Source organism: Melospiza melodia, chromosome 2 (genome assembly GCF_035770615.1).
Source record: "Melospiza melodia melodia isolate bMelMel2 chromosome 2, bMelMel2.pri, whole genome shotgun sequence".
Lineage (NCBI taxonomy): Eukaryota > Metazoa > Chordata > Aves > Passeriformes > Passerellidae > Melospiza > Melospiza melodia.
Window position 1 is genome coordinate 113972384 of NC_086195.1, and position 21157 is coordinate 113993540.

The 21157-nt window shown below is 38.8% G+C and overlaps 1 protein-coding gene across 7 annotated transcripts in view; it reads right to left on the bottom strand.

Moving 5' to 3' along the window:
- FGF14 (fibroblast growth factor 14) overlaps window positions 1–21157 on the bottom strand; it is a 382414-nt gene that overhangs the window by 122116 nt on the left and 239141 nt on the right. The window contains exon 1 of one of the 7 annotated variants that reach the window (XM_063149619.1): window positions 3456–3663. The exons of the other annotated variants lie outside the window; for them this stretch is intronic. Within the exon in view, the coding sequence (XP_063005689.1) occupies window positions 3456–3648 (193 nt within the window). The 5' untranslated portion in view covers window positions 3649–3663. Of the gene's footprint in view, window positions 1–3455; window positions 3664–21157 lie in introns of those variants that run through there. 7 annotated transcript variants of the gene reach the window in all.

A 21157-nucleotide genomic window follows, 5' to 3' on the forward strand; every position in this document is an offset into this window, starting at 1 on the left:
TGTTGAGTATTTTTCAGTCGAACACTCCCAAGGGACCTAATTAACCAAATGAAGATTTTTCAGATTAGCAAAGCAGCTAGATATATAGATGAAAATACAGGCTGAGAAGTTTGAATTTGCACCAATGACAAGCATATGTTTTAATCTCTGTGCTTTGTAGATGCATGAGGTGAAGTGACATTTATTTTCTTCTTTTCATTGGGTAGCCCCAGGTTAGATAAGGTTATTTCACATGAAAACAAAATATCTGTCAATCCTCCCACTTGTGATTATATTAACATAAATTAAACATTAAACTATTATAACTAAACAACCTGCAATGCAAGAGAGGATGATTCAAAATTGATTGATGTCTGGCATCAGATAGGCAAGATCTTGGCTTCATGGTTATTTGGGAATTAATGACAGTGATTTGTTTATCAGATGACAGGTAGAACAAAATAAAAATTAAATAATTTTGAAATATCATAATACTAAACAATATGAATCAAAGATGTCCAGTAAATTAAAATGGTTTCATCCACTCAGTAGATTAGCAGACAAGTCTTTCACAGAAATCACTTTGGCAGTTTAATTAATTTATCAAAGTCTTAGAAAGGCTGTTTGAAACTATTCTGCCATCTATCATTGGAGCAAATATTTACGTAAATACAAATTACTCTTTATTCTGTGTGAGCTCCTGGATGTATCTTTAATGCTACCATTTCTAAATGTTAGTCTCCCAAAGCACACTTCTGTTGATATTTTAGTATGCCCCTAAAGGAAGGACTATGAACAGAGAATTTGTTACAATGACAGAAAAAAAAATTCATCAGGGTATACACCAGATCGAAGCATTTTATGCATTCATAATAACTTCATTTTTTTCTAAAATAAATCCCACTGAACAACAACAGTACTAACAGGCATTTTTAAAGAAGACTTTAAAAATCAAGAATATTTTTTAAAGTTTGCTGACACGTTTGCATGTGTGCATATATTGTGTATATCTATCTAATTCACATTCGTACATATATGTACAAGGTTAAATGTGTATTTTTAATTTAAAAAGCAGCATCACCAGTTTTTGCTGCCTGACTGTTTCAAAGATGGAAAGACAGTTCCTTTTCATATGTAAGTACAAAGCAAAACACTTTTTTATTCCAAGAAAAACAGTCTTGCTTTTACTGCTCTACATAAAAAAAAAATCTACATGTAATTCTACTCTTCCATTGAATTGTATGAGAATGCTACAGATGGTTTGTCACATCTCGATTAGCTCATTTTTCACAATGCTCTTGTGACACTCTGTATCATTTACACAAGGTTTATTTGTCAAAATCCCATAGCACCTTTCTGACAACAGATATTTTGAAATTCATCCTATTTTGCTTGGCAAAGACTTATTTTAATGGATTTGACAGTATGATTTCAGTGACAAATTCACTGGCCATTTAACTCAGTTTAGAAAACCTAAAACCAGACTCTGATAAATGTTCATTTTGTAATTCTTATAATGTATTTTAAAGGAATTGCCCTTATAAAATAGGGTTGGTTTGGGTTTTTTCACAAATGATTATTCACTCAAATCTATCCTGCATAAGATGTTTAAGTAAAGACTTTGGCTTGATTGCTTCTTCAGTTTGTCTCTTAAATAGAATGCAACTTTGAATCCACAGGTATTCCATGTATCACTTTGTGCATCAGGAACAGAGATAGCAAAAGCTATGATAGCATTTTTTTCAGCAGGAATTCTTACAGATGAGCATTAATTCTGAGACCTTAATGTGAACCAATGGATAAATATCCCCATGTCTCATCATGAAGGAAGATAAACTCAGGGGTCTGATACTGCAGGTTTTACTGGTGAACAGCCCTTGTTCTGACTGTTCTTGCTGAAATGTTGTGTCGGTGGTACAGGTTAACAGCAGAGTTATGTTCTAATTCAGGTCTCTTTTTCAGGAATGTGACAAAGTGCCGTATGAAAAATGAATGAATGAGAAAGGATGAATTCAAAAGTCTCTTTAAAGCCCCTTCTCACCTAAAAAAATGTTTGGCATCTCAGCACTGCAAGGCAGTCCTCTTTTCCTCAAATAGTAATACTGTCTAATACAGATTTTCCCCCAAAAAGACGGCACAGGTGGTCAAACACAATTGCTGTTAGCAATCCCTAAACTTGTTTTCCTGAAGAGTATTACTTATAAAAATTCATCATCATAAACCAGATACTCTAGTCTTTTAAAGCACACATAGACCTCTCTGAAAAAAGCCACCATAGATTTTGCCACTGACATTTTCCTGCTCATCTTCACTGTATCCCTGTACTATCTAAAAATGGCAAGATTTGGCTTGCATTAGGAGTTACAATAAATAATTTTACTGCAAGAAAGCCATGTAAAAATAAAATTGTGTGGACTTTGTTGATTTATGTTTTTTCAAATGTGAGCCATGGAAAAGAAGGAGGAAGCATCAATCAGGAGAGTTCCCTGATTATGCTTAAAATGCTCTTCCGACCCAACCTAAAGAGGAGCTGTAGTATACATACCAAACCACAACACATGGTGGCATTCTCTATAGTGTAACAGAGGGTGGTTTGTACTTTATCACTGACTGGTAGGTATTCGCCATGCTTCAAGTGATACTTAACATTTTCACTCTTCAAAATATAATAATTTTGTTATAAAACTACTTTTTTCCTGAGGACAATAGAGTAAGTCATTACCATTTCTGAATGCTGCTTAATACTACAATTTTTTTTTTTTTTAAATTAGAGAAGTCACTGCAACACCATTTTAGTCCTTTTATTTCTAAGGTTCTAATACAAAGTACTGGATAGAATGCAATCAGCAAGGTACCAGTTTTCTCCACTGACTCCTGGTCATCTACCCTGAAGAAGAGCTGCCTGCAAAACGTGCTGGTCTGCAGGGCAAGGCCCTGGCTGGGAACGGGCAACAGGCACCTGGGTACCCGCAGGCATGCTGAGAAGCTCTCCCACAGCAGCCGGACTTGCCTTACCTCTCACTGTGTGCTGACTGGGAAGTCACCGAGCGAGCAGCGGGGAGGGACCCCGTCACCACAGCCAGGCTGCACCTGCACTTTGGTGGCTCAGGGAAGGGGCTGGCGACCGCCGGCCCCCGGACACCGGACACCCAGAGCGCCGTGCGCTCTTTGTCCTTCAGAGAGACACACAGGCGAGACGGAGAGGTGCGGGGCGGCGGGCAGGGCTCCCCGAGGGGCTTGCTGCGCCTGTCGTGACCCACACCGGAGCCCCGGCGCCGACAGCGGGGCAGCCGGGCTGGCCCGGGGGTCCCGACCGAAGGCTGCAGCCCGTGGAGCCCGGGCCCGCTGCCGGGGAGCCGGGAGCCGCGGGCGGGCAGGAGCGGGGCGGCGCCCGGCCCGGGAAGTTTCTCGCCACAGGTTGTCCCCTCCCGCCCGCCCCCCGGGAGCCGCGGGCGGGCCCGGCCACAGGGACGCACCTTGGCGCCGCAACCGCCGCTTCTTGAGCCCGAAGATGCGGACCTTGGAGAAGATGTCCACCAGGTTGCCATTGCAGAGCCCGCGGTTCTTGTTGGGGCTGTTCCGCCTCCTGCTGGCCGAGGGCCGGTCCCAGTGCTGCTCCCTCGCCTGCCGCTTCTGGCGGATCAAGCCGCTGGCGATGGCCGCTGCCATGGCTGCTCGCCGGCTCGCCCACGCCGGGCAGGGAGGAGGGAGGCGGCGAGGCGCTCAGCCCCGGCGGGATCCCATCCCCGGGGGCGAGGGCGAGCGGGAGCCTCCTCCGGCCCGGGGCGCGGCTGCGGAGGGGCGCCCGCACCGTGCGGCCGGCGGGAGCTGCCGCCGCCAAGGGTCACCGCATGGGTGCCCGCCGTCCCCCCCGCCGTGTCCCGGCGCAGGGGCTCCTGCTCGGGCGGGCGTCTGCCGGCGGGCTGGCGGGGCGAGCGGGACTCGGGGCAGAGCCGCGCCCGGAAGGCTCCGGTCGGGTCGGGTCGATCGAGTCGGGTCGGGTCCGCCCGGCAGCGTCGCCTCCCGGGGCTGCCCCTCAGCCCCGAGCCGCCGCCGCCCGCTCGCCCGGCGCTGCCATCGCCACGGCCGGGGCGGCTACCGCCGCCTCTTCCCGGCTCCCGCCTGATGATTGCCAAGTGCTTCAGAAATCAGCATCTGGAGAGAGCAATCTTCTTCTCCGGGGAGAACTGTAATCACGGCTCCTCGGTCCCACCCCGCTCCAGCCTCCCCTACACACGCACGCACACACACACACACACACACACACACACAGGCACACACACACACAGGCACACACACACACACACAGACACAGGCACGCACCGCTGGAGCTTTTTTTTGTCCTCCCCAAGGCGAGGGGCGGCGAGGGTGCAAGCAGTGGAGGAGGGGGAATGGGGAAAGACAGAAGAAAAAAGCACAGAGGGAGAGAGGCGGAGGGACGGGCTGATGCTGATGTGGTTTTCTGGTGGGAACCGGGAGGTTCCCTGTGGATCCGCCGCCAGCTGCCTCTGCCCCCCGTTAGGCTTCCAGGTGGCTTCGTGCGGGGCTCCCTTCCCGGGGAAAGAAGGAGGGCTCTGCGAGCTGCCGGAGGGGCGTATGGCCCTCCCCGTTCTCCTTCGCCCGCCCCGGCACTGCGAGGATCCCTCTCTCACGCACCCTCTCTCCAGCTCCCCGGCAGCGGCTCCCTGCCGGCCGCCCCCCGCCCCCAGCGGTGACACCGGCACCTGTCCCCGGCCCCAGGCGGGAAGCGGCAGGCAGGGCGGGCGGGACACCGCGGGAGCCGGAGGCAGGGCGGGCGGGCGAGGGACACGGCGCTCCGCCAAGGACACCCTGCCCCGCGCAGCGCCCCCGCCCGCCCCCTCGGCCCCCAGGCAGGAGCGGACCCAGCAGCCCGGAGCTCTGGGGTTCTGCCTCATGGGAAGGTTTTGGAGCCCTGAGCTGAGGGGCTGAGGGGACCTTCAGCTCAAATATCAAAGGGATTACACGGAGCACCCACAAACAGCCACAGCAGGTGGATTTACTAATCCCCAGCACCGTGTAAAATTACAGGCTATGTCTTGGAGCACTTAAGGAAGCACTAGCCAAGCTCACCAGACACAGAAAACCCCGAGAAGTTCATAAGGCACTGCAAATAGTAAATACCATGTAATATAAGACATCCCACTTATTTCCTTTCACCTTTTACTGTTGGCTCGTCTCCCTTTTCAAATAATGGCCCAAAGTTTTTTGAATTTACTTTCTGCAAGCCTAATGGCTAAACTTCCTGAAGTTTTAGCTAGCCAGAGGAAATTAGAGAAAGAAAACAAGCAGCTACACAGAAAAATATTGTTAGACTCTAAAGAAGGGCAGATGCTTGCACAGGCAATTATCATGTATTATCTATTTTTATACTGTTTTCACAGTGCTCTAATCTCTTATTAGATGGTGTTGAGGGTTTTTTTGTTTTGCTTTGGTGCTTTGGTGCTTTTTTGTTTTGTTTTGGTTTTGGGTTTTTTTTTTTTGTTGTTTTTGTTTTTGTGGTTGTTTTTCGGGTTTTTTTAACGGGCTTGAAAATGTAGATATTCACCCAGAAAAATTCACTCTTTTGCAATACAGAACCAAGTACAGGTTCTTGTTTCAGCAGAGGCTTCAGCTTCTTTGATATTGACCATTTTCCCCCCTAAATCCTTTAATCTACAAAGCACTATTTTTATACAGAGGGCAAAAGTGTATGGTGGGAACTCCAGTATACAGGGATTTTGTATTAATACTAGACCAACTAGGAACAGAACATGCACAATCGGATCTGGATAATACATTTTAATTCTATTTAAAAGTGTCTCTAAAGAGATTCAGCTAAGACTCATTGGATTTCCTATCTGGCAATTTTTACAGAGCAGCAATTTCCTTACAACGGTTACAATTGCCTTAACTAATGCAATTAGACAGAGAGGTGGTTATTAAAAAAAAAAATAAAATTAAATTTCAATGTAGTATTTTTGCATACTGCTGTCTTTTTCCTTCCTCCTCAAAAGTGGACAAGGCACGGAGGGGCGTTCCTTAGACCCCTCAAGAGGGAAGCGCTGCCCCAGTGCGCCTGCCCGGCCCCGGCCCCGGTCCCTGTCCCTGTCCCTGTCCCTGTCCCTGTCCCTGTCCCGGTCCCGGTCCCTGTCCCGCCTGTTTCTGCCTTCAGCACCGCGGACAGCGCAGCAGCGGCGGCCGCGCACGGTCGGGGACAGCCCGGCGCCAGCGCGGGGAGCTGGCAGGACACAGCCCAGAGTCAGCCCGGCTTGGCTGCTGGCTCCCAACAAAGGAATGAATGAGAGGGAGTAGAGCGAAACAGAGGCCAGCCACCCACTGTCTCTCAGGAATGCAGAGGTACAATACAACCCTAACATTTGCATGAGAAACTCCAAAAGGATGTGGATCCCTCAGTCTCTCACTACAGCACCAGATGATGCTATGCATCATATACTATCTACTACTATTGTTCCTTTCTATATTTTCCTTCAAATTCTGTGCCTGTGCCAAAACACTCTGACATTTCTCAACCACATGATGCTCGGTTGAGAAAGAAAAGCAAGATAGAGGGTGAAAACGGGTGGTATGCCTATAGACAAAGAGAAAATGTGTTTCTTACTCCAGAGATTAAAACGAAAAAGAAAACAAGAAAAGCTTTGTACTCACATCTCAGAAATGCAGAGCAGTTGTTTACATCTTGGGGTTTTACAAAGAAAACTCAAGAGAGCCATCTGGTGTCCTAACCTGTGATAAAATGCGTGCAATTCTAATCAAAGTGAAGGTTCTGCTAACAGATGGATTGCACAAGTATGAACATATCAGATACCTTAAAAACTGGGAACTGCATGAGTATATGCATTTAGGGCAAATGGATATATCCTAGGTATGACATATTTTACATTAAAACAGAGTTTTATCTCTGATTAACAAAACTTCGGATATGAAAACAAATTATTAAAAGGCAAAGAGGGGGAGAAAAGGTTTTCAGTGTTTTCTACTTTCTCATCTATTAATTTATAACTGGTATTTTATTATAGATTTCAGAAGTTTTCTAAACAAAAACATTATAGAATCTATAAAATTGCTTTCTTTGATAAATTTTATAGTAAAAATTAAATGTATATAAAGTGTGCATAAAATACTTGTTTTTTTATATGTTAGGGGATGAAACATTATTATTCCTTTTTTTTTAATGTATTACTGAGAAGAAACCATATTCCATTTCAGCTAATTTAACATGTAAATTTCAATGTGACCTTTTTAGGCATGAAAGTTCAATACTAAAATATACACCATTGTTGTTTGCATATGTGCACGTACCAGAGATACATAAAATACTTTTATGAGAAATTCAATTAGGAAAAATGGTATTCAATGCTTTATAGTCTATTCTGCCTAGATCCATAGGCTACAAAATGTATAGAACTTAAAGTGTCACCTTTACACATTATGGGCTTTGGGTTTTTTCTTTTTTATTGATTTATTTTGACTTATTATATGTTTTGCAATAACTTGGATAATGTTACAAGCTGCAGAGTTATGCAGTTCAATGCAGTCATGCGCACACACTCCACCCAAATTTTCTCCTCCCAGATATCCTGAAACCACTCTTGATATCAAAACAAAATAAATCAAATAAAGCCTGAATTTTTTACAAGCAGATATTTTCTACAAGTGCAAAATGTCAGATTATTACATTACTACTAAACATGTTTAAGTTTCATGAGCTATGGTGAAGTTTTTACTGCACTTGCCTGCGAAGAGTAGGGCACACAGAGTTCAGCTGTCCAGTTAAATACACTAGAAGATGATGAGGTAAAGTCAGCTTACATTCTGGAAGTCATTAATAAAGTATAGTGAATCTAGATGTTCTTTCAGACTCTACAGAGTTTTGTGTCTTTGCAAATGTTTTGTTTTTTTCCTTTGGAAGATGTTGTGTTCTATAGCAGCACAAGTACTAGCACCTTGCTCCTTATACCATTCAAAACAGAAAGGATGGTCTAGGGGTAAAAAGTACCAATTTAGGCCTAACAATTCAAAGGCATGCATAAAAGTACATCTAGACCAATGGGAAAATTTAATATTCCAAGAAGAGACATTTCAGGAATGGAGAAATTACTTGTTTCTAAATTGTGATGGATTTATTTAATCACCCTTGTGGTGCTTCTGATCAGACTGATTGCCAAATTACTGTTTCCAGCTGAAGTTGTAATTCTGATTTGTTCCTTCTGACAAAAACAAATTATTGAAGGTTGCTGGTAGTTTAGGTGGACCATAATTAAAGTGTCTAAATTCAATATACATACTAAGACCCCTCCACTCCCTCAAATATCATAAGAAATTGTGACACAGTCCTACAAATAGAATTATTTATGTAATTGCATAACTGATATACTCCCAAGGCACACAGTATGTATGTATAGGGAGGATGAGTGCTGGTAAGCAACAGTAACTTTCAATTCTTGATTTAAATGTCTTGAGGGAAAAAGATGGAGCAGGAGAAGTAATGGCTTGAACAAGGTGAAACATAATCTATGGCTTACTCTATAGGTTGGTTAGTGTTTAATTGTACAAAACTGAACAAGCTAGAAAAATGTTTGTCAACTTAAAAGGTCACATCTTTCATGAGCAGACCAGTATGAACATATTAAAACATAGATAATAATTCCTTTTTCAGATAGTTTATATGCATTCCATGTTTATAAGAAGACTAGTACAATATGTTTGTGCAATGAGCTGTTAACAGTTTAAATTAGGTCAGTTTTATATGTTCTTGTCTATTAATCTGGATATAATTCTCCTTATAAGTTATTGTTAGTTTCCCAAAGCACTGAAGTTTAAAATCCTTAACACCCTGAACACTTGAGTGATAAGACTTTGAAGATAAGACTCATTGATAAGACTTTGAAGAACATTAAGAACAAAATTTGTTTAACATGATAATATGTTTCACAGAATTCGGATTTCTATCATTTCACACTTCTTTGTGTCAAAAGCACTCAGCTTTCAGTCTCAACATTCACAATGTACTTGAGGAGCCAAAATCATACCTATTAAAATTTACTAAATACATAGAAGGTCCTATGGAGTCACTTGTTTAAATAGATCCGGTGAATCCGTTTAATTAAGATAAAAGTAAGCTTCCAATATATTGTTCAAAGAACTGCACATATTTTAATCAGCTTCTTCACAGGATTTGGCTTATGTATCCAACTCATAAGAAAAAACATTAAAACATGATTTCTGTATACGCAAGAATATATTAATGCACCATGCAAGGCAGTCTAGCACTAGATGACTGGTTATGCAGGGAACTATCAAAACATTCTATTCAAGTATAAACACTATTCAAATACAGAACACCTACAATGCTGCCTATAGCAGCTCAGGTGCAATATTTCTTCTGCATTCACATATTACATTCATTTCTTTCACATACTTCCTGAGATACATCCATAACTCAAAGGACTAAGTAGCTCTACACTAGATATTGACTTATTCTTTAGACATTACATGATTCTTAGATTTCTTTTACTTTTGCTTTTTTTTACTTTGCTGTCCGCCTTTCTTCTCCAATGCTAAATTGCACGGATTATGCTGTAGTAATGAGCCTTATGAATAGTCTTGTATCTAGGAAAATACCTGCTTTAATTCAGAGTTTCATTTTTTATTCCATGGGCTAAGTCTTCATCCTTCAACAGGGGGGAAAAGGTGGATGAAGATTCTTAATGCTATTTTTAACAATTGATCTTTTGGCCAGATAAGATGAATGATTACAGCTGCTAACTTCTAGCAAAGCTCCTGTGACACCTTTCATGACCCTTTCTGTTTTTCACTCTATCTTTCCTCTACTTCTGATATCACTTCTTTTGAGACCAGGTGAACAAAAGAAACCAGCTGCGTTGACAGGAGTATCTGTACAGCACAGAGATCATATAAGGATCACCAAAATAGCTCACCCAGACCCAAAACTTAAACCCAGGAAGTCTCTTTTAAACAATTAACGACAACAGGGGAGGAAGAAAAAATAAAAAAAAAATCAAGACCCCTTTCAGTATATAATCCAAAAAAGTAATTAAAAATCAAATACTTTGTCGCTTCTGCAGTGACATATATAATATTTTATCTTTAAAAATGAAATAATCTCTTTAAAGAGAGGTTTGTAATAACTGATAACAGGTACACATTACCATTAATTTTGTTCTTACTAAAGCTAATAGCAGATCTGCCACAAGACTGCTTCAAACAAGGCTCTGGTGACACAAGCCAGAAAAAGGACTGTCATTAAAGAAAAACAAACACAAACAGCATCCCCCCCACCCCCCATCTTTAGTCCACACAGCTGCAGAGAGCAGTTTAAGATTTAGAGGCCTAAAAACAGCATGGAGAGCTTCTTCATTAATATGCACAGCTTAAGCCAACATCTGTTGTGTTTACTTATCTAGCCACAGCAGGACTTGTCTGCTTGGCCTGACTTCTGGAACATGCAACAGACTTTGCTGTTATTCTCTCTCAAGTAACTGAAAGTCCCTGTAAGGCGAGTCTGCTTAATTTTGTTCTACAGAAACAAAGGAAACACTGTCCCTAAGAAATTCAGTCTCTACAGTGAATTGGCTCTGGAGTCAGTGCAGCTGGCAGAGCATGTAAGCTGCTCTACCTGTTTCATGCTACTCTCCAGCGAGGATTTCCTGCACCTACAACATATTTGCAAATGGATTTCTTGCTTTCCTTGGAACCAGTATGAAAACACATGACAATATGAGAAGAAAATGTGCAGTACTTCTGAACCATTGGAACAAGGAAGATGTTGAATTTTGACCATCTCACAGAGATCCAGGAGAAAAGCACTTTATTACAAAAAGCACATTAAAATAAAATACTGAATAGAAAAGATAGTATGAGCAGAGATGTACATAAATTGCTATCTTGAGAAGCAGAAGAATGATTCCCTCAAAAAGCATCTAATAATCTTTTAAGTATAAAAAGTGATTTTTACCAGTGACAGGAGGAGCTGCAGCATGTCTGCCCATGCACATGAATGCACACATGCACACACAAAAACATCCACAACAACACTTTGTTTCTTGGAAGAAAGCATGAAAAATAGTCCCTGCCAAACAATCTAGGAAAAAATGGTCTTATTTTCTGCTATGTGACCTAGAATTGACAGTGTGATTAATTTCAGATAACTTTCAGATAGTCATCTTTGTTTGCAATTATTCTAATTTTGATTAACTTTTGAATAACTTTGGATTTGCAATCCCTTTGATACTATTTTAAAGACATTTACAAGGAAAAAAATAAACAAAAACAAAACTAACATCCCATTTTTTTTTTCTTGTTCAAGAGGTAAGGTCATACAGTATTTCTCTGGGTACTGAAGGGAGAAAATAGAGATACAGAACAATTCTGGCTAATACCGTGTTCATCTAAAGGGTAAGCCTTGATTCCCTCTCAAGTCTAATCAAATAGACATGACCATTCCTTTGGGGTTTAGACACAACCAATATCCTCTGAAAAAAGTCCCATACTCTGTTCCCCTTTCCAAGCAAACAGAAAATTCAGTGCACTGTCTAACACTTCATTGAATGCAACAAACTGATGTCAGATATAAATCTCTGAATAACAAGTATGGCTATCTTCTTTTCAGTTAATCTAGATTTTTAGAAGTATCTGACAAGCTAATATAGTTTATATTAGCATAGGAACAGATTTTTCCTTTCTCCCCCTCAATGTTTCTTTCACTCTATACTATTTTCTTTCACTGAAAGATTTCCTTTGCATTGACACACTATTGTTAAGAAAAAGATGCAAATAAATATTATCTATTACAAAAACAAACAAACAAACAAACAAACAAACAAAAAAAAACATCAGGAGGAAACTTTTCAGATTTCACCCTTCTCTTCTCTCTTTGATAATCAGTTTAATTCAGCTCTAGCTTCATCAACAGCAGTGGTACTTGCTGTATCAGCATTTCCATTTTACTTCTTCCAAAACAGAAACATTTATTTATTCTACACTTTTTTATGTCTTTAAAAAAAACCTAACAAAATCAGTAATGAATGCTTTGACCTAAGGAGAAAAAATAACGAACTTAAGAACTTCTGCTTACCCATCTTGTTACTTATATGATCATCAAGATCATATCAAAACATCAAGACAAATTTCACAGACTTTTGCTATCTTTTTATTTATTTTCTATGATGATGATGCTAGATACAATATAATGAATACTAGAATTATTTTTAAATCCTGAAAAAATTGGAGTCCCTGTTTATGTTACTGTGGTGATATTCCTGGCTATTAGTTCAAATACCACAGAATTTATTATTAGTGGTAATAGCATGAATACTTCTAACCTTATTTTACAACCCAGTCTTACAGAGTCAATACAAAATATCTGACATTTAAGACTTAACTCATCAAAACCTTTCAACATCATATCTCTCTAAAGTGCAGTGCAATTATCTGATTTGCCAGCAGTGGACACTGTTTGTCTAGTTATTCACAGATATATTGACTGAGGAATATCTTGCAACACATCCCAGCATATTTTTCTTTAATTCCTTGCACTGCAAGTAATTAAAAAAAAAAAAAAAAAAAAAAAAGGAGTTATTTGTACCAGACACAAGCTAAGTAAAAGTTGTGTGGTAGAAATGTTTTTCAACATCTGTGTAATATCATACTGCATCTTTAAAAAAAAGAAAAATGTTAAGTAACTTTAGGAAAAATAAATATAGACTTATTCACATGGGGTTGGTTTCTACCTTAATCATAATAATTTCAAGTTGTAGAAGATGTTCTGATGTGAAAAATAAACAATTATTTGCTTGCTTGTATTTTCCATAGAGTGATGTTTATGAGACTGAAACTATACAGGCTTTGCATTTTTCTATGAAATTCTTGCAAATAATGACATGAGCAAGCTAAAAATTCGAAGAAGAATATTCACTTGAGTTTCCTCTACTCTTTGTTGAATAAAGCAATTGTTCAAGATCTGCAAAGGATATGTTTTATGCCTGATATTTTTACAGGGGCTTTGATGTTAAGCTGAAAAGTAAGGATTTTTAGGATGAAAGAATAGATAGCTATAAGACCAACACAAAGAGTTGCAAAAGGTTTAGTAAAAATCAGCATAGCTAGCTAGAAGACAGTTTCCATTCATCTTAGAAAGTAAGTGTTAGCATTTTTTAAAAGCCATGCACAGGTTTAATCTCATATAATTTTATCTTAGGCACTATTAAAAAAGTTACAGCAATCACCTACTTATTTCATTATTCAAATGATTCATTAGGCTCCTCCTAAAATGCCTATCAGTCTAACACTTAAATAAATGCAGTTCTCATGTAAGAATGTCCAGTATCTTAATAGCACAATTAACTCATTTTCTGCCTAATGCAGCTGAAACCTCATAAACAGGGCCCAACACTCTGCTGCCAGTCTGTGTACACAGGACACCCACAGAGGCTATCAGAAATATGCTTTTTGTCATATGAAAAGTCAATTGTATTCAGTGGCAATGATGCCTTAGGTTTTAGCCTTCATCTTTTCTAGATTCTGTACTGCATTAGTATATAACTCTGAACTTCATATAAAGTATTAGAAAGTTATCTTCACAGTTTAGTCAGACAAAACAATCCTTTTCTAGCCTGAGAACCAAGGAACCACTGCAGCTCCAGGCCCAAAAAGTATAAACAGGAACTGAGGAGAGCAATCTGGGAGGATGGGACTTCATAACCTCAAGCTGTAATTGGACAATTTGCCCCAATATGTAAATGGACCAAAACTTTTAAAAGAGTGAAAACTTGTGACCCAGCGTCCATCTTGCGTACAGCTACAGCCAGGCCCTTGTAGTACTCAAGTTGTATCCTTTGAAGGCCTTTAAATAAATACCTACTTTATTCCTTTAACTCTGTCTAGCCTCCGTTCTAGGTAGCCTCTCAAGGCATCAGTAGGACCATTTGAGATCTGGCTAAGACTATTGTGAAATTGCCTCCCAGAAAGCTGGGACCCTCAGACATATTGGTGTGAGGTCCAGCTTCTAGCAGGCTGCCTTCCAGTCTCTGAGAACCTGGAGTATCCACTCGGTGAATGCTTTTTTCAGTATTTTATGTTATGTATAAAAGCGGCTTAGAAGCCATCGGTCAGTGCACAAACAGGTAACACAGAATACTTGGACTGGAGTCAGAGACTGCTGAAACTTCCTTCCAGTCACATCAGCTCTTCAAACTGCTCAGTCTTTGACACTGGTAAGCAGAACACTGTGACTTCCCAAATCCCCCTTTTCCCAAGCAATCTACCTTAAAACTGAACTCACTACTGGTGGACAAGGTTTCTTTTCAAAGTCAATCCACTGGGACATATTTATTATCAAAAATCTGTAAGCATCCCTTGCATTGCCCTTCTGTGTTCAGGTAGGTCTTGTATTTACAGACACAAACTCAAATTAAAATTTATCACCCCAAGTCTCAGGGCTTTTTTTACTTATTTCCAGACTTAGTTTAAACTCTATGGAAACTTGATTTAGCTACAGATGTAGGGAGGAAGAGCTAAATTAATACCAGGAAACAGCTTGATGAGTGGAAGCTCTCTTTGATGCAATCCAAACTGTGCTCTGTAAATAATAAGTGAGAGGTTCTGGCTATGCTAGACTGACAAGGAAGAACAGAAGTCATTAGAAACAGAACAATCTGGCAGCAGATTGCTCTGAACCTTAGCTCCTTTGCTAAAATTCTCTCTCTAGAGACAAAGCCATCCTTTCTGGGCCTTAAAGCTCAAAGAAAAACAATTTACATGTAATAGTTTATTGTGAAGAGAAGAGGAAGGTTTAAAGTTATGGTTGCAGTTTTACAGATGTGGAATAGGGTATTATACCATTCTCTAAGTGTCAGTCATATAAGTAAGTTTTTGGTGATTTTGTTTAATATTTTGTCATACAAAATAATAGTGCTTTGATGCTACTCACAATTTTTAAATTACCTGCCAAAACCTTGGATACAGGCAGATCAATTTAGCATTGAATCAATTTTTAAAATAAACATCCTCATTAAAAAAAAAAAAAAATTACCAGACAGCAGCAGACCTGGATCTAAACAGCATACAGGTATTTCTAAATCTAATGGTTTTCTTTTTCCCAAGACAGAAAAATACTTTTGTTTTACAACAACTGAAAATGTATGCAAAAAAAGGATTAAAAATATTTTATCTGATAAGGTGCCTGAGCACCATTTATTTTTGAAATTATTTATGATTATAAGTCAGCACATTTAAAAATGTGGAGCTGTTGGCAACTTAAACCTCAACTGTTTCTTACATGCTTCACAAGACATGGAATTTTCTGAAGCAGAGATAATCTTTACCACTTCTAGTATATTTACAAAATATTATTTTTTGATGCCGTTGATTTATGACCCATAACATTCAAACTTTCCCTCTACAAGCTGATCTATCAATGGTCTACACAGGCTCAAAAATGAATATCAGCAGTTGCCTGACAAAGCTTAAGCAACTTAGGTCTCAGACTCAAAAAGTTTCTCCAAAGATCATCACAGGACATAATTTCTTATATTTTTACTTTAAAATATTTATTTAATAATTATGCTTTATAAAGGCATAGATTTATATACGAAATTAAACACACACCAACACAAAATTTGCCCACTGCCAAAGATGAAATGTAAGACTGAGTCTAGAAAACAAAACTTCAAAGAGCCTGTCAGGAGTGAATCTAAATCAAAAGATAGGTACAAGATGGAAGGGTATAAGAAAATGTGTCTTTAAAAGTCCTCAGAATTTTTTTACAAGGATAAAGGAATTAAGGTTTGAGACATGTATACTGACACATGGGAAAACACTAATGAGAGATTAAAAAATTATATAAATAAAGATGTTGTTCAAAGAAATCTGTGAACATTTTAGTGATCTAAGCAAATTTTAAATCTATCATTACTAAATTAAGATTATTTTCTTTATTCCAAGTATTCAAGAAAACAAATGAAGCTACAGAAAAGCCTTTTTGAACTGAAAGAACAAATCTCTTTTGCAGACTGAAATATGAATTGGCAATTTTTTAATAAAAAATAATAGTAAGTGACAAAAAATTATTCCAGAAAAATTGTACTTACTTACATTAAAAAAAAAAAAAAAAAAGAAAAAAATTCAGAGTATCATACTCTTACCAATCACCAAACCTGATCTTACTGAAATGGAAAACTATATCATAATTTATGATGTAGAGGCAAGTTAGGGAAAATATTTTAACAATTTCAGTCATCACTAACTACTTGGCATTAGACAGGAAGGAATAGTATAATATCTAAAGAAAGATAGAGTGATTATTAATGGAGAAGCCTTGCTGTGCCTTTTTCTGATTCTCTCCAAACAAAAACTAGGACCTTTTTCCACATACAAAAATTGAGGCAGACTAGTGGATTTGCTGGGAAAATCCCCTTCATAAGACAGCTAACTTAACATGAATTGTCTCAGAGTTTCAGTCAAGAGGGTACTCAGCATCCTGCATGTACAGGAATTTTTCCAACACAGATTCTAAGGTGCTGAATGCAAGACTCCATTCCTCTTCCACTGGCCTTAAAAGCAGCTTTTAGATTTAGATCCCTAAGCCTAATTCTAACTCTCTGAAATGTACCTCTGATGCTTCAAACACAATGAAGTATTTAAGCTCCTATAGGGGTTTATACCAACAAAAACGTTTGAGATAAGCTTTTTAGAAAATAAATTTTCAAATTTACTTAAAAAGTTATCAGTTTTCTGTAGCTAATAAGTGGCTGTTTGAAACAGGCTTTCTGTATTCCAGCATAAGCTGAAATATCCTGGATTTCCTTTTTTTCCTGCTTAGAGTTCTCAAGCCCATCAGAAATCTTTAGGCCATTTAATTTTTCTCACAAAAACCAGCAAGGGTGCTAATTAAAAGATTATGTAAAACAGATACAATGTGAGGCACTGTAGCAATATAAATTATCAGGGATAAGCCTCTTTCATGCATTCAGTTATACATGCTGGAACTTTAATATTTTGTATTGTAGCTCTGATCATTTCTCCTGCTTATTCAGTGATGCCTGAACATATCCCAAGACAGATCTTCTTTCTCTTCTGACTATACTTAATCAACATTCTAACATATTAACAAAATCTGGTGTACATGTACTTTTTTGCACACAGGGGTTCCCATAGTGACCTTAAAGCTGAGAGAAAAGTAACTGCAGATTTATTATCTAGCTAGCAGAAATTAATAGTACTGTGAGCATCTTTTCTCTGTGATTAGAGATGGATATCTCCTCACTATTTCTCTGCAGATAAGTGGCAAGATACTTGTAAATGCTTCCAACTTTTGGGCTGGAAATGAGGAAGGGAAATGAAAGCATTAGATGAAAATCTGGGATGGTCTATGTTGTAAAGCCCTCCCAGCTTCCAATATATATTTTCACACACACTGAGTTTGCAAGAATATTTCCATTTTAAAGCTTCTTACATTAAAATGCTATATAATCCATTGGCCTTTTGTATAAGCTTAATGCTAATTATTTTCATTGAACTAAGTCAGCTATTAAAAATATTCTTGATGCAGTTCTGCCATAAAACTAAGCACTATGCCTTATTTAGCTAAGACACAATACACAAGTTTACTCATTCTAACCACCAGCACATGTTGACACTGCCTTGGGAAAATGAATTTTACCTTTATTTGAATTTAAAGGCAGGCTAGAGATACTGCCCTGCTCTGGGTTGCTCTGCTCCAGATAGACACAGAAGTACAAGCAAAAAAGCCCCTCTATTTTCCCAATATCTCCTTGTGGATACTCAACTTTCAAATGTATATTAATGACAAAAACTGACTTTTCCTAAAATGTACTTTCTCTGTCCCTTTTCTCTGTTTGGTAGACAACACTAGTTCTTTGTTCCTTTACTTTGGCTTTGTTAACTTTATGTTGCCACCAAAAAGCCACAACCTTTGCACGTTGATTCAGTCTGTGCTATTTTTGAATTGTTGATTACTTTGATTTAGCTTCCTTTTAATCAAATCTTATTCTCTCCTTTGTGGCAGAGCTCTCCTTTGGAAACCACTGAGGTACCTCCATAGTGTTATACTGCTCTGTGTATGTGGTGTCTCCTGTAAGGACTGAGCCTCTGTGACAGCTGGGACAAGACAAATCCTGCAGCCCACTGGTGATCTCCATATGCTAAACATCTCTGGTTTCATCACCTATCCTTACAACTAATGGCTTTTTCCCACAATGCAAAATATAAGAGGAAACCAGTGCTGCTGCCAGCATCAGAATATTTGTAAAGTCTTGATGTAGAGCAGAGAGTTGTACATCCTTTAATATAAATTTATAACTTTAGCATAAATAGAGCCATAATCTGTAAAATAGGGCCATTGTTGTTCATGTAGTCTTAGTTTTGTGTCAATTACAATCATTAATACAGGAAAGAAAATGAACTCTGAAGAACAGTAGGTAGATATTAAAAGATGAAGAACAGTTTTTTTCACTGATATACTCACTCTTACTGTCAATTAGAGGCAATTTCCTTGCTTATCCTCTCCCCAGATAACAGGGTAAATAAAGCAACAAACACCCTAAACTACACATTTAGAAAATTAAAATTTTATAAGTAAAAAAATAAAAAAACAACAACAAAAAACCCTAGTATGTATTCTTTAAAAGTCAAGATCATAAAGGATCAGAACAATCTAATTCACTTGTAATGTTGACTTAACTGATAACTTGACAATTGAAATTACTTGGTTTTTTCTGACAAATAAACACAAAAGCCAGGTAATACAATCTCATTCAGAAGTTGAACATTAGAGTGACAGAAACGTTGCCCTATTCCCTTTTGCCTACTCTCTAACCAGCAGGTGGCACAAAGAGCAACAATAGTGCTCAAGCTCACCCAAAACACATTGTTATGTACTACACGTTCCTCACTACAAGATCGAAGACGATTCCTTTATTTTTTGTGTAATATTGATTCAACCCAAACAATGCTAATATTACTCATTTTTGAAAACACCCTCATATTTATTATGACCCCTTAAGAAATCTTCAGCTAATCAAAGAAACATTGCTAAGAAAGCACTGTGGGAATCTGGAGTGAGAGATTATGCAGAAATATCTATATAACACATACAAGCCTAAAGAACTCTTTGAGGATTCAGATTTGCAGTTGATACAGATTTATAATAACAGAAGATGCAAAGAACTAGACTGAGATCACCTAAACAGCGCTAGAAGTTTGAAATTCAGGCTCCCTCTACGTGGATCAACTTGTCCAAAGGAGACAAACACCTGCTGAGACTTTGGAAAAATCTCACCACCCTCTACTGATTATAAATAAATCTGTGCTCCTAATAATTAGTCTAAATGAGAGAGGGAAGAATTCAACAGCTTTGGTACAATAGGAACTATTTTTGTATCCAACTTCTTAAAAGGCGCTCCCTGATCTCGATTTAGATTCAATATCTGTCCCTTTTCCATCAAGATTTTACAAGCCTATTTTGTCCAGCCTGCAGATAGGTTATCTTCACTCTTTCAATCCCGTGTTTTGCTAACTATTCCTTCTCTTCTTTTCTGGAGATCTCCCCAGGTGTGAGAGAGATGCTGCAGAAGCTGTTCTTTCTCTGCTGAAGACCAGGCTCAGACCAGAATCAAAGACATGAAGCTGGGTGAAGCTGCTCTGCCTTGGAGCACTCCTGTTGTGTCAAGCTGCAGCTGGCATGGTGCCATTTGTGTGCTGAATCACAGAACTGCTCAGGCTGGAAAAGACCTTTAAGACCATCAAGCTGGTGTGAAACAGGAGAGGGAACATTGATTTGTTTAGCACAGTCAACTTGTCATTGTGTTTATATGGTCACAGATGTCAGAACTTTCTGTAGATACAGTACAAAGATATTCAAATGAAAAGTGAAGAGAGAAATGAAAATTCATTAGCTGCATCTATTTTAGCTAAATAATTTCCAATGGAAATCAATGCATTCAAATTTTGCAAGAGTCAGTAGAAAATGTGGACATGCCAGATACATTGTAAGAAGATCTCAGGGATAATACTACTGATTTATTTTTATTTTATTTTCATTTGCTATCCTGAGCAGTAAGAATGATAAACAACCTTGGAGGATTATTATGCTCTTGGTTAATTTGGTAATACTTTTTTAATAACCTGAGTTAATAATCTTTGTGAATCACATGACATCAGACATGATTCCAGTACTTAACAGTGGCAGAAATTATTGCATGTATTTTCTGTCTCACTACCTTCTGCCTCCAATTTTTTGCCCTCTCTTGCTTTTTTCCTCTACCCACAATCTTTGCCTTTCCCTTCAGAATTCTAATCCCTGTAAATTATTCACCTATCTTCTAAGGGATTTTTAGACTAAACACTCTAGGGTAAAGACCTGCCCTACCAATAGGAAATGAAAGCCAGGAAACCTCTCTTTCTTCTGTTATAAGGCTACCAAATTACCTGCTGCTCCCTTCTCTTAGAAGGTATTTGCTGCACAGGGCTACAGCCTGAACAGAAGAAAGAGATTGTCCCTTCTCACTCCCTGGCTGTAAACTGCCATTCCCAAACCCCTCCTGTTTGTAAAAGACGTGTAGCTAAGATCTCTTTATCTATACAGATACCTATTTATTTCTAGCTATAGTCCAAAGCAAGTAAATCTATAACTGAAGAGGCTCTTTTAAAAATTATCATAATTTTATTCTGTGCTAGCTGTGCACCATAGCAGGAGAAATTAAACAAATCAAATGTGTAACAGAGCAAAGAACGTTCTGAGCCCAACCTCCAGAGAAGGCTCTGGCTGTAAATACCAAGTGAACAAATACAAACAATTCCAGAGTAGTTTATAGCACTATTGAAGAAAAGAACTAAAATTTTATTTTGTTAGTAGAGAAAAGGAACTACAGATAAAACAGATTTTATTCACACAATTTCTTTTCTTGACAGAGATACTGCCTTTGCACTCAAATACCAGTAAAATTTCATGTTTAAAAGTCGCATGAAGAAATTGAGTATTTTCATTTTAGTTAAACAAAGAAGAATTAAAAGTAAAAATGCTTGAAAGTAACTAATGCTCAGAAGTGACAACTCTGCAACCTATTTCAGGTGGTGTTGACATGGCTTTAAAACTAATTTTAAATTAGATACACAAAATCAA